Genomic DNA, 25,320 nt, shown 5'->3' on the forward strand with positions numbered 1-25,320 from the left:
CCACTAGAGATTAAGAGCAACCTTTCCTTTCAAGACCTGGATGTGTGTGAATGTTTTTCCCTTTGTGGAGGGAGCCTTGGGAGCCCATAAGCCACTGACCCTAAATAACACTACACAGGGGTTAATATGTAAACAAAAAGGTACCAGATCTTATAATTAAGGCAGAGGGTTAGTATTTTTGTTTCTAGACCAATTTACTGGTCTTGATTTACAGTAGCTTTCATATATGATTCGCCAGCGGCGGGCCGACTGATCTGATCAACAGGAGTGAAAAACGTTGTGAAAAAAAATAGTCTACAATATATCATTACAGAACACTTTTGTCATTCAATTCATGGAACAGGAAACGTTTTTTGTTTTTTTTTATTGGACATATTAGGTACATGGAGTTCTTTTATGTACATAGAGGGTTGTTTTTTTATTTGCAAACTGTTTAATTCTCACCTGTCAGACAAAAAGGTACCTGATCTGGGATGCTGGTGTGATCCATCACAAATTAACCACTGATAATATAGATGACCTAAAGATGATATCTACAGTGGCTCGGGAGTTGACCTATAAAGTGATCAACTGGGCATCATTCAACTGCTTAAATACTTGTCTAGTATTAAGGTCCTGGGTCTTTAACTTAAGCTTTGTGTGTGTAGCACTGTATATATATATATATATATATATATATATATATATATATATATATATATATATATTTTTTTTTTTTTTTACTAGGGTCAACATTCAATATATTTGTCATGTATTTGTTTATGAGTCATCTTGGGTATATTACCACATTATTGGATGTTTTCCAGCAGTCTTCAGCTTACGTTTCAGGTGGTTTTGAATCTTACAGAATTTAATGTTCTCACTAAAATAGGTTAAAAAAAAGAACATTGTTCTTCTGAGTATCATATTGACGACAGTCCAACTGTAACATGCTTTGCTTACTGCTGTCTTTCCCAACATGATGTGAACTGTTAACTGGAGTGTTGATTTGTGAATGGTTTGGTCTGTTTGACCATGTGTGCTATGGATTTCTCTTGGAATCCCGTCTTGCCCAGGATACACTTAAATAAGCTAATAAAATAAGAAGAATGAAATAAGCACTACCCCCTGCCCGCTGTAATTTCATTGTAATAACATAGTAATAACATACATGACTGTGTAGTTACATTGCAACATTATTCATTACAAAATGAAAAAATGAAAAAAGTTGTAATTCAATTCCAGTTAGAGATACTTAAAGCCAGATATTTTTTTATAAAAAGACAATTTGTTGCTAAAGTGTATGTTTTTCTATTGAAGAAAAAACCACCTAATATCTGCTAATGAGCACATGTGCATGAATTAGTTGCAAAGTCCGTGAACCTTATTTTCATAATCAGATCTGTACAGAACAGCTTGTAGACTAACTTGTAACATTTAACTTTATCTGTGTTAGATTAGCACCAGAAAGCTAATAAAAATGCACAAGTGATCATTGATACATGTAAGAAATTTAAATCTCATAGCAGCAACTGATTCTTGAACTAATGATGATGTACAAAAAAACAAGCTGGTAGTTCTGTCTCTTTGCTGAATGACTTATTATAATCTAGTTTGTGCTCAACGCTAATCTAATACAAAATTACATATTAATGAACACAACTTAAGTGTTACAGTAAACAGGAAGGTTTTTTGCCTTACACAGTAGACTATGACAATGTGCCCTTGCAATTGGTTATGCTCATACTGTAAGACCTATTATTTGCCAGTGGATGGGTTTTTCTCTGTGTTTTGGGAAATGCTAGTCACCTTTTTAATGGAAAAAACAAGTATCTGTATAAAACTGTATACAACTTTGGGTTGCAACCTTGTGTGCATAAAAATTTGTTCAAATGCAGACACTTATACAGTATACTTATACAGTCTATTCTGGAAGGATCCTCAAGAGACCATGCCAAGGTGCAGTAGCTTGTGTGTTGGACTACCGTGAAATCAAAGCAGAGAAATTACTGTGCATTACACAAACATCAGCCCTGACAAGTGTCAGTAGAAAGCAGGCAGGCGTGATTTATCTGCTGAGGGTTTTCACTTTTCATCTCTCTCATACTTTATGGATTATAAATACATGTCCCCATCCCTGTCCAAATCAATTCTGGCAAAATGAGTAAGCTAAATCATGATAATACGACGCAATGGACCAGTATTTGTATAGCATTTACAAGAGAGCGCTGATTTTGTCAGATGACTGTGTGTCTGGGATTTGATGTAAAAGCTACTTGGATAGAACGTCCTATAATGGTTTGAATCTGGTACTAGATCATTTTCAGCTCAGTTGACCCCACCTGCTCTACATAAGTTCCTACAGAGTGTCACATGCTTCCCTTAGAACCAGAGATCATATACACCCAGCCAGACCACAAGGCCGTCCCAGCATGCTCTGTTTCGGAATGTTTATCCTTCTTTATCACCACTACAGCTGTGATCACGTCAGTGATGGTACCACGTTGGCATCAGTATGTACCCTCTCAGGATTGTTTCAATTGCTTTAACAGAACTGCATTGTGCTGCCACTATAGGCCCATATTATTTTTTAAGGGCCATTGAATTTCTGCAGGCACACTGCGGCTTCAAAGCTCTCCATAAAGAAGTCGGTGAAAGCGGGGATGGCCGCCTCATGGAAATCCCTATTTAATGTGCCTCTAATGCTATCACAGAGAACTGATGATTCACAGACAGGGCTGCTCAAATTCCATTATCCGAGAAGCGTCTGCTGTTAAATGGAAAAGGTGACAGTCTGCTGTTCAGGAGATAGTGCTATTAGTTTGATTTACCCCAACGTCAAAAAAACAACATCTCTGTGCAAATATGACTACTGTACTGCACTGCCGTTACCAACTGCAGGCAATGAGGAGTTTAATATAGCCATGACACTTTACTATTGAAACAAGCAGTGGCTGTTTGGAAAAACCACCACTCCCCAATACACAACATGCCACTCTGCCAATTACCAGCACATTGTATTATAACCTCTGCCTCCTACATTGCCACCCTTGATGCTATAATTTTAACTAAAACCTCATATCTCTCACACCAATTTTCACATTGGATAAGCCATTTATTGTGCTAGGGATGGAAACTTTAAAATTCTGCCTTTCCAGCCATATATATTAAGCGCATTAAATGTGTTTACAGTAGTATAAGCAACATGCATTGAAGACAAGTGCATTTCTATTAAACACAGTTTGGAAACCAAACTACTAAAAAGAACATTTAAAAAAATGTAATTTTGCATTATTTCATATTCCAACCATAAATAAATGAAAAGCAGAAATTAATGTTTAATGACATTTACTGGAGAGAAAAAAAAACATTCCATTATCCTTTTTTGATTAACCACAGCATGGATGAAATCGTTATAAAGAATGTACATTCTATTATGGGATGTTAACGCAGACAGATCACAGATCAGTGGAGGCTGTGGAAGTAATCGGAAATAATTGGATTGGAACTTTTACCCATGGAATATCCAATTATTCCTTGCAATAAGCGTACGAGATTAGCAGGCAAGTTAAAAGCAATTGCAAGTGTTAGATTGATGCCTTGTAGCCCTGACAAATATCTGAACTGAACTGATATATGATACGACAAACACTCCAACACACTTTAAAATGAACTCTGCACATCCCTCAGCCCAGACGCACTGAAACGGCTCGCCCAAGCCATCACTAGGCGTGAGAAACTCTCGCTCCCATTCTCAAACACTCACAACCGCCAAAAGAAATCAATATTAATGAGGAGTAAATGGCAAATCGCCTCTCTGAAGTACTGTTGTAGGCTCATTAAAACACTTAACATGCTGTATAGATTCACCATATTGTCTTTTCGGTAACACGTTGTATTTTGTCTCTAATTACTATGTATTTACTTTGTAGTTACTTAGTAAATGCATGTGTACTTACATATAATTACAATGTTATTATGCATAGATACACTGTACTTCATGTGTAAATCTTTTTTTGCACGATATAACCCTAACCCTTTTCTAATACAACTGTGTACTTACATATAGCGTGCAAAAAAGATTTGCACGTTAAGTGCATTGTAATGATGCCTAATAAATGCACAGTAATTAGAGAGACAATGTAAAGTGTTACCCTCTTTTCTCTTTTTTGGAATCTCCTGGCTAAAATTGCTGGCTATAAAGGAAAGCACATCATAGCTGCAGAATTCCCCAAAACTGATGAAGCACTTGATGGGTGTTGTATATATTTTATACATACCTTTCAAAGGGGTCCGCTGAATATGCACTATAAAGCAGATGAGCTTTTGAGACCACTTCTTCATGTGAGAAGTGATAAAAACTCATATCCTAAGTTACATTACTATTCTGATTGTGTAGCAGATACAGTATTCAAGTTTAATATGTTGGGATATTAAAACTTTAGCTATTCATGGTCATTTTTGTTGATCTAATCTCATCTTATCGCAACTCAAACTGTGGAGCCAAAGACAGACACCAGAGAAAAACAATTCCTATTTCCAATTACCAGCGTTCCCTCTCAACGCCATGTAAAGTGATTATAAATTGGGTCTAATTCCAGCTGTAATTGTTCATCAAGTTGCTCATTAGTTGCTGAATGTACTTGTTTTCCAAGGTGTGCCATTGTCCCCCAGTGCTGGTTTGTTTCCTGGCTTTTTAAGCAGAGGTTATTGATGGAGCTGGAGCCGTTAATCTTTCTCTAGCTTTGGAATCACATTAATTGAAATGGCGTCAATAACCTGAATGAAGATGCTACACTTTGAAACTTCTAATTATATTGCAATTAGAAACTTGGGGGGAGGGCAGCTGGGAGGTGTGCAGGTGCTGGAGCTGTTGTGTTCCAACCAAGGGTTTGATACACTTTCCAGGCAGCTAAATGCTGTTCTGTGGGTCCTATTCACAAAGCTGTCATTATGTTGGTCTGTTTTGATGGATCAAGTAATGTTTTATTTATTTCTTTCTTAGCAGATGCCCTTATTCAGGGCGACTTACAATTGTTACAAGATATCACATTATACAGATATCACATTATTTTTACATACAATTACCCATTTATACAGTTGGGTTTTTACTGGAGCAATCTAGGTAAAGTACCTTGCTCAAGGGTACAACAGCAGTGTCCCCCACTGGGGATTGAACCCACAACCCTCCGGTCAAGAGTCCAGAATCCTAACCACTACTCCACACTGCTGCCCATACATGAAACTGTATGTGAATTTAGCCTTAGCTAGCTCATTGGTGGATCTGATAAAAGTGCCTTTGACAATCACCCCCCCCCCCCCCCCCCCCCCAATAGCCCCAACGATAGCACTTGACTTCTGAATGGAGTTTGATGGTTGGTTCCAGCTCATTCCAATTCCTCAAAGACACTGAGAGCTGTTCAAAGCTCTGCAGCTAATAGAGAAAGCCGGGGGGGGGGGGGGGGCGATTCAGCACTTAGTATCAGGAAGGATTGGCGAGAAGCTGACAAAGGTTGTCAGTACTGGGGTCATGACTGGAGGTCTGGAAAGCCACCTCCAGTAAAGCAATATAAAATCAGACACAACAAACACTTTGCTTCGCAGTGCACGTCACATCAAGAAAACGGTTTGCTTTCCAGAATGTTGTGTTGCATTGAGTTGTCACCGGTCAAGGAACAACCTCCTTTCCTGTACCATCTTCCTGGGTTTGACAGCAGGATTGTCTTTGATTATTGTGCCTGGGGTGATCCGGTATTCTTAGCACATGTCTTGTTAAGTGTGAATGTGAAGGCACAGCATTCCCATGCCACCCAACAAGGGCGGATCAGTGTCAAAAGGGAGCGTGCCAGGTCAGAGGGTAAACATCATATCATGCACCAAGATATTACCATATAAAATATTGAATAATCAGTAGTGAGAACCATTTATTTGAATACAATCTAAGGCATTAAGCAATGTGCACTTTTTTCCCACAAACTGATTCGTTTTTCAACAGACAGTATGTCATCCATAACTTCCAGAACACTCAATCCAAAATGACATGATACAACTTTTTGGCTAATGCCTTTAGTGCACTAATGTAGGCTCAAGCCAAAATGTTACTTACTATAGTCTTGGCGGGTCCTTTAATGATTGGATGGCTCTGTCTGTCTGATTTGTCATGGGCTTAGATATTCTCTATGCCCAGTTCATGATGCCATACGTAGATCAGAGTCTTAGGATTTCTTGCAGTACAGTTGCGTTTCCAATGTTACACAGTATGCTGATATTGTGTTATAATGTAAATATGTTAAGATGTGCAGATGGAAAATTGAAGGTGATTAAATACTGATGCAAATTTTGCTAATCTGTTGCAAACATACCCTAGGATTACATTTTAATTAACAATGTCTTTTTGCACGCTGCTCATAATGCGGCATCAGATTTTAGGGATTTTGTTTTTCAAATACCACATTAATGGCGATGTGGTGTTCATTATTGCTGTAATCTGCTAGTGAGTCATAAACCATTCCAGAAGTTAACATGGTAGAGCTACAAATACCAAAACAGCCACGGAACCTGGGCATCAATTTATCTATTAAAAAGTACAAATGAAAGCAGTTTTTCACTCAGAACAGAATCTTAAAGATATAAATCATCTGCTATTCACCTTTGCAACTTTTAAGACATGCTTTAATGCTGTGCAAAGCGAGCCTTACCATTAATTAAAACACTGTTGAGATCATTTTGGGAAGAGAGTTGTAAGGGGGAGCTGGGATTTTAGAAGGACAAGAACAGAAATTAGGAAGTACTTTCTCACTGGCAGAATAATAAATACGTGTGGGAATAATCTACCAAGTGGAATTATAGAGGCTCAAGAACTGGGATCATCCGAGAAGCAATTACACACCTCCTTGAAGGGACCCCACTGTAGCAATGAGTCTCCGTGGGTCAAATTGCCTTTTCAAGAGTTTTACAGCATGTTCATAAGTCATTTATATATAGTGGCCCATGAATTTGGTAAAAAAAAATGTTCTTGAACGGTCTGACTAGGTTTATTTACAGAAAAAAATATATTCTGGGTTTATGAGTGATGTAGGAATTGGAGTCAGCAGGAGATTTGAGTCCTCATGTTACAGCTGCAGTAGGCTAGGCACGGCTATTAAGTGATATGGTTGGCTACAGTATGGAGTTTGAAGTCAAATCAGAAAATGTATTTGTTGATAAGTCGCCGCTAGTTTGGGCCAATGCTAAATAGCTTGCTGAATGAACAGCAATAGTAGAACATGCTCAATGTTATTCAGACCATTCAGCTGTAGTGCTTCAAAAGCTTTCGACTGTGCTATTGATCGGTGTACCTTGGCTTCACAGGATGAGATTTGTTTAAAATTCAACTGAACAGCTTATTGAATTTGAAGATAAGGAAAGCAGGCCAGCTATTATTGTTTGGTGTCGGATTTATTTTATTAATTCTTATTTTATTGAAGAGCTTTAATACTCTTTTGCCTCTGGTTCAACCCACCTTGGATTAGGACTCTCCTGTTGGGGTTGTTTGTATTTTTGCTTTCTGTTTTGTCCTCTGAAATCACGAGGGATGCAGAGATCATACTATGCAACTACACCTTTTAATGCCATGAGTTATGAATCATCCACAGTTCTTTAATGTTTTAATAATGCTCATTAAAATGTTGGCTGCCAAAGAATTAGGAGTATCGGTTATTTTTCAGATACCCATTAAAAGTGCTTCATGTTGATGTATTACCATCATTTAATTTTTTATTAAAATGCAATTAGATGTTTTTTTTTTCCTGGGTACAAAAAAATAGATGGGATTACAAGAGACTGACAGACCTAAATATATCAGATAAAGCCTAAAAAAGAGGCAATAGAAAGACTGTCATGCCTAAAGTGACAGCAAGTGGTCCAAGATTAGTGCTAAACTGGGGCTGGCAAACCAGCTGTTTCTTCTGAAAACATTGTATATAACTTTAAACACGCAAACATGATATGCTAGTAAGTTAGTTCTGGTCTGACAGCGAATTATCAAACTGTGAAATAACAAGGGAGCACTGTAGGACTTAAAAAAACAAGGTCTATCCAGCATGAAAACTCTGGCTTTGCTTGTGTGGTGTAAAGGATTGCCATGTGCTGTATATCTCCTGTATCTCATGTGGCTATCTATCTATCTATCTATCTATCTATCTATCTATCTATCTATCTATCTATCTATCTATCTATCTATACCAGGGGTGGGCAATCTGGGTTCTGGAGGACCGCTGTCCCTCCTGGTTTTTGTTCCAACTGTACCCTAAATTACTGGACCAATTAAGGGCTTATTTCCAGTGCCCAATTGGACTGTGTTTAAACTAAAGCACCAGACGGACTTTTCAGCTGCAGCGCTATAGTTGAAATATCAGCATCCCCCAGATTAAAAGATTCAAAAGCAAGCAAATAACCAGGACGCCATTGCATGCGAGTTAAGAAAATGGATTTCAAATCCTCGTTTACCCCCCTTTTAAAACAGGGCATTCCCAGATTAGTGTATGAATTTCATCTCATTTGTGAAAGTAGCTGTCAACACGCATTCAGGCATAGAAAGTGTATTTTTCTACGCCACCTCTAGCTGAGGTCATCACTTTTTAATGCTGCAATGCAAGCCGTCAGTGCAATGCAGTCCTGCTGCTGGGGATCATTTGAATAGTAAAGGTGACCAGCTCTGGACCCCAAGTGAGGAATGTTCTCTCAGGGCCAGTTCTCTCAGGCTTGTGCATTATCATTTTTATCTGCTTCCTTCGTCTTCATCTTTTTGGCACATGATAACTTGAATAGGTGCCACTGCACACACAGGACTGAGACTGGTTTCTGCTGCTGTGACTATGAGGGTATAGTCAGTTGTGTGAATACAGGAAGCTTAGCTGAATGGGAGGTAGACAATATTTGTATAAGTCTCTCTATTTGCTGTGTATTTATATAGTAATTACTTAGTAAATGCATGTTACTATGCATAGTTAGAATGTAATTAATGTGTAATTTCTTTTGCATGATATAACCCTAATCCTAATCCTAACTTTAAATCTAACCATAACCTCCCAAACCATAACTCTAAACCTAACCCAACCCCTCTCACCCAAACTTTAACCTAACCCTAACCCTAACTCTTTTCTGCTACAACTGTGTACTTACATATATATTATGCACTATCTACACGTTAAGTACATTGTAACTATGCATAATAAAATTGTAATTATGCGTAAGTGCACATGTATTTGTTATGTAATTCCTATGTAAATACACAGTAATTAGACACTTCATGTAAAGTGTTATCCAATAATGTTTTGTTTGCCTTGTTTACAGTTTTGTTTTGCTTTCACATCAGCTAAAGTGAAGTTTGCAGATCATAACCTCCTGCTGCTGAAGGTTGTAGCCGGATCATTGTTTTTTAGTTCAAAGGGTGCCTGCAGCTGAAACTACCTTTAGGGGAATGTAAACAAACTGGACAGCCAACAGGGGTGGATCAATTATGAAAGATTGTTATAAAACGTCATGCAGGAATCACATTTTAATATAAAACGTATTAGGCTTATTAATTGTTTATCTCAAAATGCAATTCTGCATCAGCTCTAATGTGCCTGCATATTCAATTATTGCTAAGAATATACCAATTCGTTAAATAGAAATTCATCAAACATCATTTCTGACTTATTCACCTCCACTGAATTGATAATGGGAATTGATATTCATTTGCTAAGGGAGATTGAAATTGAAAGCAATGACTCTGCTTCAGCACATTTATAAAAATGTCAACAGCTGTTGTTAAAATGACTAGAACCCTGTTGAAAGCATCGATGTCAAGATCAGACGCCAACCTGTAAACACAGCAATTGATCAACACTTGCATCGAATAAAACACACACAGATCTGAGGAATGTATTCCACAGACAATAGGACTGAAACGGATGCACAAGTACGCAGGATGTTTTCTCGCAAGAAATAGCTTGTAAAATGTGTCTTGTGAAAAAGAAAAGGTTGATGTGATAGGATAATCTCATGAGATAAGACCCTATTCGTTTTGCGACTGTGGTTTCATTTCATAGCTTCACTGCTGATTGGCTAAATAACTTGAAGTCTCATGAGGGATCTTACAGAAACACTGCCCCATTAATTCCAGATTTCAAAAACTTTTTCACTGGCCATTACATCTTCAGAAAACACACAATCAGATTTGCCTCATAAGACATGAATCGAGAAACAATGTCTTAGCATGCGCGCTGTGCTTTAGATACATGCTGTGCAGGAGAATTTTGGAAAACCATTATTACCACATCACTGCCAGTGGCCCACTTTCCAATTCCCATGAAAACTGCACTGTTTTAAAAGTATTGTCACAACAGCGCTGCTTACAGCCATAGGGACCCCGATGAAATACCTGGAAGGAAAATTGTTAAATTTAAAAAAAAGGGTCTGGCATTACATTTAAAATAGAAAATGAAACATGTATTCCATGAATATATTTGTGGTGTAGAAACAGCGCGTTTGTAGTTTGTTTTTAATAGAACAGCAGTGTGCTCTATAATTTATGACTGCATTGTAATAAACTGTTCATTTACTCTGGATCCCTCTAATGCAAAAGCTATACTGAACAAATACAATATATTGTTATTAAACATAATGGCTTGTGCATATGCAGACCCATAATTAGATCTTCCTTGCACTGATGTAGATAATCTCCCTTATTGTTCCTGTTAACTTCCTACTGAACTGAAATACACCTGGTCTTCTATGATATTCTTTTATTCACATTGGATCGATGTCCATATGAATTAAACGACTAATACATTCAACACTAATTGCACTGCAAACAAAAACGCAGTGGGATGACAAATAATGCTGTAACATGCCAGCGGTTTCTGTTTTGTAATTACACCCGTTGTTGCATTTGAACCGCACAACCGTATGTGCAATTACTGTGTTATTACAGTCTAGTTACTGTTTGAGACAATAAATGAAGTGTTTTCACTTGTATTTCCCCTGTCTATGTTTTTGATAATGCTGAATTATTAACTATTTTATCAGTGTCTGTTATGGAAGTTTGAATAACACCATACATAAGAAAATAATGTGTGCTATACAACAAGTCCAAGCTACTTACAATTTACAACTTTATTGTTAATAAGACACTGGCAAATCTTCCAAGAACATAACACTATTCCTTAGAGAGTATCTTCAACAGATGGGTAGATTTCTCATTCATTTGCATACAAATTGATGGAGGATTTAAACGAGGATGATAAGATTATTATTGAGTTCCTCAGAGAAAGGTAATAAAGTCCTGTGATCAGAATCTTGATTACACCCAATTATGAGCCAGCTTTGAAGAACCTGGCTCACACAGCCACCGGGTAGGGTTGCTACCTGCCTGTTTCTTTAGCCGGCCATGAAATAAACCAAACAAGTAAAAGCATGGCAGGGTCTTTAAAGCAGCACTGAAACCAGGAGCAGAGGACACCGCTGGCAATGAAGTGGAGACAGATGTAGGACAGGTAGGAGACACTTCTTTACACAGAGGGTATGTAATGGGTTACCTCGCCTTGTTGCTGACGCAGAATCATTGGGATCCTTTAAGACCAGACTTGGCAACGTTTTTAGAGCAAACAGCTACTTGGAACCAGATGAGAATTGCTGGACCGAATGGCCTCCTGTTGTTCTAAGATGTTTGTGTTTCATACCCTTGGCACCACTGTTTAGATCACTTGGATAGTCCTAGTGAATCTTTAAATCGATAGATCTCAACAGATCTTTTTCTAACCGTGATAGACCAACTGCAATCGATTAAATGACACCTACAGGACAGTTACCCTTCACTTTCACATGTGGGCTGTTGCACTACGGGGTAAAAAAACCCACAAGCATTGCGAACAATGAAAGGCGTCTGTCACAAAAGATCAAAATTGAAAAAAAAGGCTTTTCAACGGCAGCGTTCTGTAAGCACTGAAAGGCTGACGAAGGGTTGCTAAGCAATCTGACAGCTGGAACTCCAAATCTTAAACTTTCTCCCCATTATCGATGCTCATGTGATAAAAAGGACATTGTCTCTCGAGTACAGGTGGCTTAATTAATCCCTACACTTCAATTTAAATAATAACGATGTCTGCGTGTTATTGAGAGAAATCAGACGCCAAAAATAGGACCATTTGCATTAAAGCGGGCACTCGTGACTCCCTCTGTATGTGAAACAGCGGGCTTTACATTCAACGAGGCCCTTGAGCCTACACAATGGCTCAGTGCACTAAAAGCACTTTAGTGCTGCAAGTTTGAGTCTTGGCATTGGGCTTATACGTGACTGAAATGTTGTTTGTTTTCAGAAACTCAAAATGCAATTTGTCTATACTGTATGGATGCCAAAGGAGAACCAGAGGGATATTTTTCTCCATCTATGGCAGTGCGGGGCGAGTCTTGTTCATGTCGATAATGTGCTAGAAAAGTGTTTGCCCCCTGGAGAATAAATCAATCAAAGGGGCCCAAGGGCAATTTGTGTGCAAATGTGTCATTTTTTTGTGAACTAACATAAAAAAAAAAAAAATTGGTATAAAACTGTTGTGGCAAGTGCGGTTTTGGCTTGCTTGTTTGTTTTGTTTTCGTAGTGTTTCATTTTCAATACCTTTTTATTGATCAAACTGAGGTGTCACAAAATGCATTTAAAAAACAACCCCAGGATTAAATTGAAATCATGCCGCTGCCATCCTTTTTGGCGACTTCAAGAAGAACCAAATGAAAAATGTAATGAAATGTCATAAAAGATTTAATTGCCAAGTCACTTTACTTTGTAACTGGGGGAAATCATTTTAAGAATGCATTCATTTAATGGAATGAACAGACAGAATAAGGGGTAATGTTTTAATGTGATTTGAATAAAACAACACTGATGGGTTTATTAACTCAATCAAATTCAACATATCAATCAAATTCAACCTAATATCTGTTACCATTATCACATTACACACTTACTTTTTCTTTAAATATTGCGAAAAAGATGGCCGAGTCATGATCCTTACAGAATCTTGTTTATCAGAGTTCTTTCTAGATTCACCATTCTCTACATCACCCTGGTCTCCCCTCGCCTAAGCAGTCAGGCAAGCTAATTAGCATAGCCATGAGAATTGATCCTGTAATGTAAGATTAATGGTGGTACATTATGTTAAGTCTATCCAATTACTGTGTATAGTAGTTACTTAGTAAATACATGTGAGCTTGCACATAATTGCAATGTTATTATGCATAGTTACAATGTACTTAATGTGTAAATCTTTTTGCACGATATATGTAAGTACACAATTGTACCAGAAAAGGGTTAGGGTAATGTTGTGCAAAAAGATTTGCACACTAAGTGCATTGTAACTATGCATGATAACATTGTAATTGTGTGTAAGTACACATGTATTTACTAAGCAACTGCCATGTAAATACACAGTAATTAGAGATACTTCATGTAAAGTGTTACCTGATTGGGGTTGTTATCCTTGTTACCTATCTGTACCTGTCCTTGCAGAAGAGCTGAGCTTGCCAGGTAATCACTGCAAGAGGAGTATCCGAGTATAGGGCAGAGTTTGCACCAAATAAAATGCTAAAACAGTACAGAGACAAAATAAAAGACACGAAAGACACAGGCAAAACCATCGCCCATCAAACATGGATATAATCTTACTTTTCATTTTAGGGTTGCTAAATACCTTACAGTTTTGTAGGGTGATCCATAAACAACGCACCACAGGAAAGAAAAAGCATTACAAAACATGCCTGCTTCGTTTCAAGGCGACTGCTTTGTCTCGGCATTGGCTTATCTGGCTGTTTTTTACAGAAGGCCTCTGCAGCACTTGAATACGTGCAGTCCCATCTTGCTCTACTGAAACTTATGATTGAATTCCACAGGACATTTTCTCGCTGTCAAGCGAACAGAGCTTCAGAGGCTCCTGTGGATCAATATGGAAGAGAGAGCTGTGCTGGAGGGATGCACCTCCAGGCAATGAACAGAGTGAGGAAAATGGATTTTGAAGTTGGATTTTTGAAACATTAAAAGCATCTTTTTACTTATTTATTTTTTTTTATTTGGGGTTTGCACTGAAGAAAATGGTTCAAGAATCTGTCCCAGAGCATGATTTAAAGTTATATCCATAATGCACTTGTCCAGTAAGGGCATAATAGGCTCATAGAAATACCACTTAGAGACCTGTGTATTACCCTGAACAAACCCTAGCAGACCCATTAGCAGACTAGCAAAGGCAGCACAATGGATTGGGAACAAGTACTGCCCATTGGTCCTAAAAGAGTAGCACACTTTTATTGATGGAGTCCTTAATGTCAACACCCCCCTCTTTAGAAACCACCGATAAAGGTTTCATGCACACCAAATATATATATATATATATATATATATATATATATATATATATATATATATATATATATATATACAAATCTTTAAATCCTCAGTGCTGACAGCAATATGCAGTAGGACAGAGATAGAGAGAGCGCTTGTGAATTTAAATCATATTTATCAGTTAGCGATCACCTATCCCGTTAGATTACTTTTCATTCAACATCTTGATCTGAAAGTCCTGTATTAATCTCCAATACAACCCTTTTTAAAAAAATAAACCATGGTAAATGTTTGCAGTAATTTTGCAGTTTACGTTGCTTTTACTGTGCTTGCAAAATACCATGTTTTGTTTTTACCATGCTTTACTATACTTGGCAGCGATCCACCATGCGTGCCTTTACCATGCTCTGCTTCGGCAGCAAACCTCTGTAAAGAAAATAAGGGCACAGGAGCAATGCATTATTCCTTTTTTATAAACCACCTCTACAGCCCTGACAGGAGTTATTGAGGGGAGTCACATGACCAGCTCTGTGTGCTGTTAAACTAATCCCAGCCTAATGGTGCTTTTCCACTGTGTAAGGAGCTGTAAAGAGAGACTCTATCCACCAAAGGGTAAAGTGTGGGCAGTTATATTGGCACAATGGTGAATCACACAATGATGAATCTCTAAAAGAGAGGCTCGGGTAGGAATATGAATTCAAGGGTGGGTTAAATGAAAAAAAAACACAGCGCTGATCAATGTGGTCCTTTTGTGTGTGGAAGATGGATTGAATGATGCCATAAAACTGTACAAATGCTATAAATCAGCTGTATCCTGCCTATGGAAAATGAATGGTCTGTGTGCCTGGTCAACCCCACAGTACATAACTGCCAAGTTCTTAGAATATTACCACTTTACGTACAGTTTATCTGACTCATGTCATTACATTGTAATTGCATGTGTGCTTACATAGTAAGTACATTGTGCATATACAACATGCATAAATAGTGTTATCAGAGAAGAAGCTAGCAACCGGCAGGCTTTTTCATTTTGTAATTAAGCATTTGTTGCATTGTAATGACAACACCACAGTAAGTGAGTTGTTACAGTGTTATTACAGTGTAGTTCAAGACACTTAATGTAAAGTGTTGCCTCTTAATACATTATGGTATCAAATTGATAGATTGTGAAGCCTGCCTAGAATCCAACGAAATCACCCCTTACAGCAAACAAAATCTTTAAATGTTCTGAGAGAGAGAGAGGACTGCAGTGTCAGAGTCACAATCAGTTTTGTCACTGAATAGCTGCTGCTGAAATAATCATGCCCTGCTTAATACAAAGAAATGTGCTTTTTATGGATCTTCAGATGCCAAGAGGGAGAAATTACTGTGGTATTCTGAAGCATCCCTCCAGGTAATGAGCGAGTAGAGGGGACCCTGGGGTTGATGAGCAGTGTGTCAGAAAAAAACAGACTTGTTAACCCGGTAGCACTTTACGCGAAGTGTCTCTAATGGCTGTGTATTTACATAGAAGTTACTTAGTAAATACATGTGTACTTACACACAATTACAAAGTCATTATGCATAGATACAGTGTACTTAATGCATAAATCTTTTTGCACAATATAACCTTAACCCTATCCTTAATCCTAACTTTAAACCTAACCCTGACCCTTTTCTGATACAACTGTGTACTTACATATATCGTGCAAACAGATGTACACTTAAGTGCATTGTAACTATGCATGATAACATTGCAATGATGTGGAAATGCACATGTATTTACTCAGTAAGTACTATGTAAATACACAGTGATTAGATAATGTAAAGTGTTACTGTTAACCCTGTCTCTCCCACTGCGCCAGCAAACTGGACACACCTCAAGATCAAACGCAGTAGATTCCCCTCTCACTGGAGCATCATTCACTGAAAACACAGTCAGCGCAATGCTTTAACTTAAATGAAGACATACAGTGTTTGCCAGTTGAGAAAACATGTGAAATATTGATGACAGTGAATTTGTGAAGGGTCCTTATACACTAAATGTAAATGTAACCAAATCCTTGATTTGTGAAATTAAGAGGGAGCAACTCGAAAAAACAAAAGAACTAACTGTGAGCTGTTGAAACAGAGATGTTGATTGATTGCCCAGAACCAACAAAAATATATAAAGATATTTAGGCCATTTCCTGTTGTGGAAATGTAAAACCATCACTCAAAAATATCTGAAACTTGCTAAAATGGTGAGGCACATCTGGGGAGCCTAACATAATGAACTGTGCTAAAACTAATGTGGCATCCTTATTTACCTTATTAAACGCCTTGCATTTTTTATTACAAAAGGAGGGAAGGAGATGTTGGAGTATTTATTCTATTATAGTACCAAACAAAACAGAGGACGGGATGTCAAAATGAGAGCAGTCATGTCTACCAATGGCTAGGATTGATGTAGCCCCAGTATTTTCTGTAGTGTACTTTGCGTTTGTGTGTGGGTTGTTAAAGCATGATGAACGGCAAGTTTACCCTTAGATTGTTAAAAGACATTATGTGAAGTATAGCGGTGAAGTGAGGAGGATTATCTACCTTCATCCCATATGTAACTACACTGATCCAAATAATTAAGATGTGCTTATAATGCATTATATTTTAAACAATCCCCAAATCCTGTATAGAAATCGTTAGTATTTTTTTTTAATGCAAAACAAAAATCAGGTAGCGTTTCGGGTGCTGGTAATATGTAAACCACAGTCTATGCTGTAGATACAACTGTCACAGTAAATGGGGTGGGATCTCCACAGACACTACTACAGGCAAGGCATTGATTATGCATACAGCAAATTAGTGTGTTGATGAGTGCCTGAATACATATGCTTATTGAGTAAGTAGATTCAAATGTCTTTAATTAATCTCTGATTATCTCCTAATTTTGTAGCTGTGGTGCTCATTTGTGGCAGCTATGCTTCTCAATTCTGCACCCAGGCCTATTTGTTTATGACTACCTTGTTGAGATGTTACTAAAATTATAAGGTGGAGGCATTTTCTGAGCAATCAGGATCCTACCAAATATGCTCTGAATTGATTTCAGTTCTCACTTGCTAAAGGGAAAACCGTTTCGCTGAATCCATTTAAAGCATTGGGTCTTCTATTGCTGCTACCTGATGATTTAGGCATTGCAATGCATTTATGTGCAGTACAGTATTACTGTAGTTATAAAAAAGAAAACAGGGACCCCATACATTGAGTTTCCTCTGCTATGTTTCATTGTCATCTTGAACTGAAGTTGTGGTGAATTAAAACTAGTGTAAAACTATAGAAAGCACTCAGCCTGGGCAGACGTTTCAACAACATTACTGTTTTCAATGACAAGTATATCACATTAAAACGCAACGGCTCATTTCCTATGCATTCTGTCTGTTACTTTAGATGTGTCTTTTCTGAATTGCTCATTAGTTCAACCCCATTCATTCAAACCCCAAAGGGGTGCTGCTTGGCCTTGTGACGACGCAGCATTAAACATAAACCTGGGTCTTGCTACTTCCCTTGGCGTCGCCAAACACTTCTCTATCAGTGGAGTACATTAAAACCTACCTGCTGACTACGCTGTTCGAAGATGGTAAATTTGCTAATCAGGTTTCTGTTGCACTGATTTCTATCTCAAATTAAAGAGGCAGTTTGCTCCCTCTGGTATGTCACCTAATGTAAGTATGTATATGTTTGGTTTTTATCATTTACAGAGCCAGACACCCACAAAAACACAAAAATAACAGAAAAAGGCTTATTAAAAAAAGTTGTTAAAAAAATTCCTGTGATCCTCATTAGTAAAACACACACCAACATGTTACGAATGAACTGGGGAACCCCAGCCAAGAAAAGCCATAGGGAAGAAGCGTGGGACAAAAACTGTCGGATATCCATTAAGATTCATAAATAATTTATTACCAATTAAGATTACTATATGATATATGTTTAGATATGATTTCCACGGAGTTCCCCGATACCAGAAGTTCCCTGCAAAGTAGTTGGAATTCCAGATCACCAATTACATTCACAAAAAGAGCAAAACAAGATCATAAATATGGGATATTTAGATAGCGTTCCGCACCAATGCAATCTGACAAAATCGATCAGAAAACTAAACACAAAACACCAGGTTGGGAGAGATTGCACAGCAAGCCATTTCATGTTTTATTTGCTGCCCTTTGCATCTGTTGTAAAGCCGTCACATACCATGCAATTAATGGTCATCGAAGCTGCTTTCATGACAAATGTAATCAGATATAAAAGTATGTGAGCGATTGCACTGCTTCATGATTAAAAATCTGAATGAGGATACACACAGTTTATGCAGAAGTAAAAGTAAACCACCGTGCCTCACCTCACTACTGCACTATACTGAGGAATTTAACATCTAACCCTACAGTAGGATTGCAATATATAAACAATATCTGCATAAAAAACCTGCAGAGACTCAAACAATCTGCGCTGTGCAATGGCCATCTTTATCCATCAGCGTTGTGCTTTTAAGGCACGCAGAACTAGGTGCTTGCTTTGGCTGAAGCTGTTGCAATGTGCCTTTGTTACTTTTCCGGTGTGGGTCAATTATCCAGAAAATTACTTAACCAGACTGCTTACACCTGCCCCATTAGACCAATGATTTAACCTTGTAGTGTATCTACCAGGCATGCTGTATGCAACCCATCTGTAAAAGTGGATGGAAGTGGGAAGACTACCTTAAAGAGACGCAGTATGTTGGCCACCATGATGGAGACGGAGCTCGCAGACGCCCCAATGACACCCACCACTCTCTCAGGCTTGGTGATGATGGGCGGTCCTCCGCTCAGGCACTTGACATCAGTGCCATCCTTCTCGATGAGTGCCTGCACGAAGGTGAGCGACTGCTCCAGCGCGTGCGTGTCCCGCGAGCAGGTATCCAGGATCCGGGCTCCCAGAGTGATGTTGGGCAGCAGCTCTGGGTCATTATTGATACGATCCACAGCGTACAGCATGGCTTCCAATCGGTGGATCCCTTTCTCCTTTTTGAGTTCTCCGCAGGCTTTCCCGTCGCTGCCCCGTGAGTGGACCGGGAAGAGCCCGCCCAGAGCGATATCTCCGTCTATCCGGATTGAATTCAAGTGAATGTGCCCCGGAGATCTGGGCTTGGGGGTCACCAACGGGACAAGACAGCAAACCAGGAAAAATGCAAAGACCAGAGACCGCTTCCTGTAGCAGGGCCAGTCCTGCGACCAGCCCAGAAGAAACGTCATGGTGACTGCCGGTAAAAGGGTTGGATTCTTCATCTACTCCAATAACTAGCCCTTTCTAGTCCTCTCAAAGCTCCAGCAACCTTCCTTCCTTCAGATAAAAAGTGGCACTAAAACAACCCCTTTCTCTGACGACCGACTTTCATATCACACCTTTTTTAAAGGTTTGTTTAATTCCTTTTTTAGACGTTTGTTCTCTCTCTCCCCTCAGTGACAAGGAAATGAAGGCAATTAAAGAACAGTCTGGCGCACAACGCATGCCAATCCATGAAGACCTCTTGGTGGAGGCGTTAGGAAGAACAAAGGTGTTTATAAGATCTTTGTTTTTTATCCAAATTTTAGTGTCAGGAATATTTAAAAAAATGTTATTGTGTTTTTATTGTAAAAAAAATACAGCTTCTTTAGAAAGCAGGTGTCATTCTTCGTTGTGATAGAATTCCTGAAAGAAAAAACAGGGAGAGAAAGTGACAGAGAGGTTAACAAAAAAAGAACTCAAGATGACATGATGGGATTGGTTTTGACTGATCAGGTTTCATCGTTCCTATGGGGATGGTGAGGAGGCGACTTGTTTTTTTTTCGCTCTCATTTCTTTCTTCTTTTTATTGAGGGTTGCTAAGGACTCCCAAGGTCAGTAAAACTGGGTGGCAATATGAAATCTCAGTTCTATGTATGTGAAGAGGCATGAATTTTTTTTTTCTGCTGGTATTAGCTGTGTTCTCAGCACTGGCCTATAGAGCCAAAGCTAGGTGACAGACTCCTTTTTATATACAGCGCTCTACCCAATAGAGCCACTGCTTCCTTATGTCCACCCCCATCACAAATGTGTTGGACAACGTTAAGCTGATCTCAGCCCACTAGATGTAGTATCTGGGTGCAACAGGGAGGGCGAAACAACCTTCCCCCACTGAGATGCCAAGAGCACTTGTATTGGGCTGGGTAGTGCTCAAAAGACAGCCCCCCCTGCCCCCTTTCCTCTTGAAACCTTGCATATCAAGGCAGCAATGATTGTAATTTGCATAAGCAGGGCATCATCAAAGTGAAGCTGTGTGTTCTTTATGGGGCAGGGCCCGTTTGTCTGTCTTTGATGCTGCTGATCAAACGCGAGAGTAGGGAGAAGCAGTTATACCTCCAAGAAGCAGCATCTCTCCACACACTCGCTCGCGCGTTTCCTTCTCCTGCTCCTCTGCCTACCTGCCTCCGCAACAGGATACAGCAGGAGAAGTCCTGCCCTCCGGCAGCCAAGCGGAACTACTCCTTAAACTCAGCCGGGAGTCCGGATTAGGGATCGCTAGGGGTGTATTCTATTGATCATTACTGTTGTTCAGGTAATTAAAATTCACCTTGGCAAATACTTTTTTTTTTCAAGCATTCCTTGTATGAGCTGCCATATTTATAATATAGCACTGTACTGCAGTAGAGAACTTGGGTAAAAGAAACCTTGTACCCTCAGAGAAACAGTAAAATAGGGTTTCATTTATCTGTACATCAGTTAATAGTTTAATAGAGAAAGATATTTGTATTCTGAGCAGCAAATCTTTTGTCTATACAGACGAAAGTTGTGTAGTACAGTGTAAATTACATTTAATACAAACACAAATGTCATTTTTTTCCCTACTATTGCACTGTTTGTTCCAGCAGTGGGCCATTCCTTACCATATGGCAATTAATTGCAGTGTTAGAGTTTTCTCAGTACCAACGTTACCATGTTAGAAATGATTCATTAGGCCTGGCCTTCGGATTCTCAGGTCAGAGGAGTTCCTTGGAGATCTCCAAGTTCTGACCGAGCTTGACCTTGCCTTAGTTCAGGGACCTAAGTTCAGGACCCAAGAAATCTTTAGTTAGAAGCAGTGCTCCAGATAAGTTTTTGGGTGTGGGAGTAACTGACCCTGTAATTTTAACACTGAGAGAGTAAAATGGATTTCCAGGGGGTAAAATGCAACATTACCTTGAAGTCATGAGTAATCTCGATAAATGCTGTACAATCTTTAATGGTAATGGGGTAGGCATTAAAAAAGAGCCTTCCATTTTAACTGCAATGATACTTTGAACTACGGCACAACCATGCGTGTGTTCTTTATCGGCTCAGCGCATTTTTTTCGAGGTACCACACTGACTCTGCAAATTAATTGCATTTTAACATTACATTTTTAAACTCAGTGAACATGTTAAAACTTCAATATAAAGCCAAACAGATAAATTAAATAAGGAAATGCATTAACAAGTTATGAAACAGTTTAATATCATAGGCATCTTTTAGCAGTTGCCTCTGATGGTGGTTCCAGTTGGATTTGTAGCTGGACTGGGATGTTTCCATACAGTTTCCTAGTAACTGAAGACATTGTATTCTGGGAGATGTAGTTGTTAGTAGAAGTTTTAGGGGAGGCGGGAGGGGATGCAGACAAGCAGTGCAGCAAGATTGGCAGGTACGCAGCTTATCTGGACGGCTGCTTAGAAGTGTACTGTAACTGCATACTACGGCACTGTATTGTACTGTAAACGACCACAGGATGCAACAAGATGTGTATATTTATCACATTGAGTTTTACAGTGGTAGTTTGTTATAAGAAATAAATGAATGGTAACACTTTACATTAAGTATCTCTAATTTCTGTGTATATGCGTAGTAGTTACATAGTAAATACGTGTGTACTTGCACATAATTACAATGTTATTATGCATATTTACAATGTACTTAATGTGTACATCTGTTTGCATGATATAACCCTAATCCTAACCCTGACCCTTTTTCTGATAAAATTGTGTATTTACATATATTGTGCAAAAAGTTTGTGGAAACACAACAGTAATAACGAGAATGGGATACTGACTCTACACAAAGTCTATTGAAAATGTTCCTCCCTCAGCAAAACCCTGGTAAAATTAAAGTCATTAAAGTAACAGTATACTGTCTCCACTGATAATATATATATAAGGTATTTATAGCATAGTGCTGGCATCTTTGCTATTAGATTTTATTATATAAAAAGGAAAAATCTATACAATGCCTCAATAAATTATAATTCCTAGAAGTAATTCTCGTTGACATGGGGTATCAATGAAAGTAATATTAAAGCTACTTTTCTGTCGTATTTTCATTAATACAACATCCATCCTCATCAGAATATTTTGAGATAAACCCTGGCTGATTTCCAATATTGCCCAAAACTCGGTTGCACATAATTACAATGTTATTATGCATAGTTGCAATGTACTTAACATGTAAATAGTTTTGTACGATATATGTACAAAATAGTATCAGAAAAGGGGTTAAGGTTAAGTTTAGTAAGGGTTAGGGCTAGGGATAGGATTAGGATTATATCATGTAAAATAAAGTACACATTAAGTAGATTGTAACTATGCATAATAACATAGTAAGTATGTGTAAGTACACATGTATTTACTAAGTAACTACAATGTAAATACACAGTAATTAGAGGCACTTATATCCAAGAAACGTTTTCTCCGTCGTTTGGGGCCAAGTTTCACAGCTCTTCCATTTAGCAGCATTGAAAGAGGTCAACAGACTTTATAGACCCTCTGTACAATACACGGCCAGCACTGTACTGTATATCTATAATCGATTCAATTGACAATACAGTGAGCACTGCGGTTTAGCTTGTCAAGCGACTGCCTAATCCCTCTCCGTGGCCCATGCGGGGAGATTTCTGCTGGGTGCTGATGTTCAGGAACAAACAGCCAATAAATCACTGCAGCTGCCACTCCTCCGTCACTCACTCACAGACCCCACCACACCCCCACCAGCTCCGGGCGATTGCTGGCTGGGCTGGTTTCTTATCAACGGAGAACTAAAAAAAATGAATCAAACTCACAAGAGAGAGATCTACAATAATGAAAGGCACAATGACTGTGACCTGTGAGCTCCCCTGGGTTGACTGGGTTGTATGTCAATCACAGTTCAGACCATTGTTTCCCAATCTAGGTCTTTGGGGACCACTAACAACCCAGGTGTTGGTTTCAATCTTATCCTGCATGCAGGAGTTCAGTTTCAGGGTTGTGGAGTCAAAAGTGTGAAACTGGGGCTTTTATTCTGAGAGTTTAGACTGATGATGATCAATTGCATGCTTTGTATTTAAAAAAAAAGTTAGATTATATGATAAGATGGGTGTGAGATACAGTATGTGGAAGAATAATGTTAATTTATGTAAAATAAAATGCTATAATCACACTTTCTATTATTTGTATTTTACTTTATGCTAATAAAGGTAGCAATGAATGTCAAATTCACTCCTTTGATGTGTTAAGTGTGTTACTATATAGTTGAAAGCAGGTGCAGCACATTGTCACAGACACCAGCTCTATATAAATAATCATTATCCAGATGGAAGAGTGGAAGGCACTGGCACACATTCCGGAACACTAAACCAGGTGTAGTTCTGTTCTTTTAGAATGCCAGCTTCTTTAAGGAATCTCAGGATACAGAACTGTAGAAAAATACAAACTTTTTCTCCAGATTGCAGCAGTTGCAACATTCTCTAATTATGTAGGGGGGAAAAATAGTATGGTGATGGAATTCTTCTTAATGTGTGATTTAAATTCATATTAATCAAGTCTCAAACTCATAAAAAAAAAAAATTATATTCTCATAAAGGAAATGTAAAATCCACAAATGTATTCATCTTTATAAAATATTTTAAAAGTTTTGCTGAATCTGCAGTGCACTAAAATAAAAAATCGGTTTCACCAATTAATTATTAGGTTAATAATGTAGCAGCTGCTGCAATTATTTTTCCATTTTATAGGCACTTATTAGCCTAGAGAATTCCTATTTTGTCTTTGAATAATGATTTTTCAATGGATCATCTTTTTTTAATACACTCAGAACCCTAAGGGAATGATAATTATGGAAATGGAATTGATTCACCCTGCAATAAAATAACAAATTTGGGGTCAGGGGTGAGCCCAAGGGCAGGTAGAAATCCACTTCACCAAAAAAAAAAAAAAAACATTTACATGGATGTGGTTGTGTGTACTGCTGGCGTTTAGGAATAATTCAAATCCTCTGAATCTACCAGAGAAGTGTGGTCCTGTTCCGTCAAGCTCCAATAGTTCCTTAATGAGCGCTAAAACCTTAAACAGTCAAGCTGCTCATCTAAACACTCCCTTCTCAGCTCTCCAGCGCTGTCACACTGCTCCTAATGAGCACTCAAACACAAGATGATAACCAGCCTCTTATTCCTTGCAGAAGGATAATGTACCCAGCATATGAATATAAATGCAGTTTCTCCCCTGAGGTTTCCTTCCCCCATCTCCTCTAATAAGGGGCTGAAGAGAACAAACCTCAGAATAGCACACTCAGAATGGGCTTCCAGTTCTTTACCTTGTTCCATCATTACAAAAGCATCCTGTGTGTTAAATTACACACAGAGCCAAACGATCAGCTCAGGGATCTGCAGAGTGATCAAACAGCAGTGTCAACAACATCATATATGCCTAAAAGAGGTTTTTGGATTTAAGGATTTAAACACAGTTTCAAAACCAAACGTTAACGAGCGTGGAAGCAAGTTCCCAACCCTTTTAGTTCATGCAACGTTCATAGTTAACGTTACTCGTGTTTTTTCTACACTGCAGCCAAGTATCCACCGATTTGTGCTGTGCAGCTTAACAAGGACGTGATTTAGTGATATTTTGACACTGGTAGTCTATTGTGGTACCATATCAGAACCAGCCAGCGTGTAATCGTATCAGGGCTACTATACAATATTACGTTGATGGTAATGCTGTGGTCTG

The 25,320-nt window shown here is 38.5% G+C and overlaps 1 protein-coding gene across 1 annotated transcript in view; it reads right to left on the minus strand.

The window, feature by feature from the left end:
- LOC117427468 (metabotropic glutamate receptor 4-like) overlaps nucleotides 1–25,320 on the minus strand; it is a 139,960-nt gene that overhangs the window by 98,714 nt on the left and 15,926 nt on the right. The window contains exon 2 of the mRNA XM_059004062.1: nucleotides 19,042–20,011. Within this exon, the coding sequence (XP_058860045.1) occupies nucleotides 19,042–19,608 (567 nt within the window). The 5' untranslated portion in view covers nucleotides 19,609–20,011. The remainder of the gene's footprint in view (nucleotides 1–19,041; nucleotides 20,012–25,320) is intronic.

This window comes from Acipenser ruthenus, chromosome 29, assembly GCF_902713425.1.
Source record: "Acipenser ruthenus chromosome 29, fAciRut3.2 maternal haplotype, whole genome shotgun sequence".
Lineage (NCBI taxonomy): Eukaryota > Metazoa > Chordata > Actinopteri > Acipenseriformes > Acipenseridae > Acipenser > Acipenser ruthenus.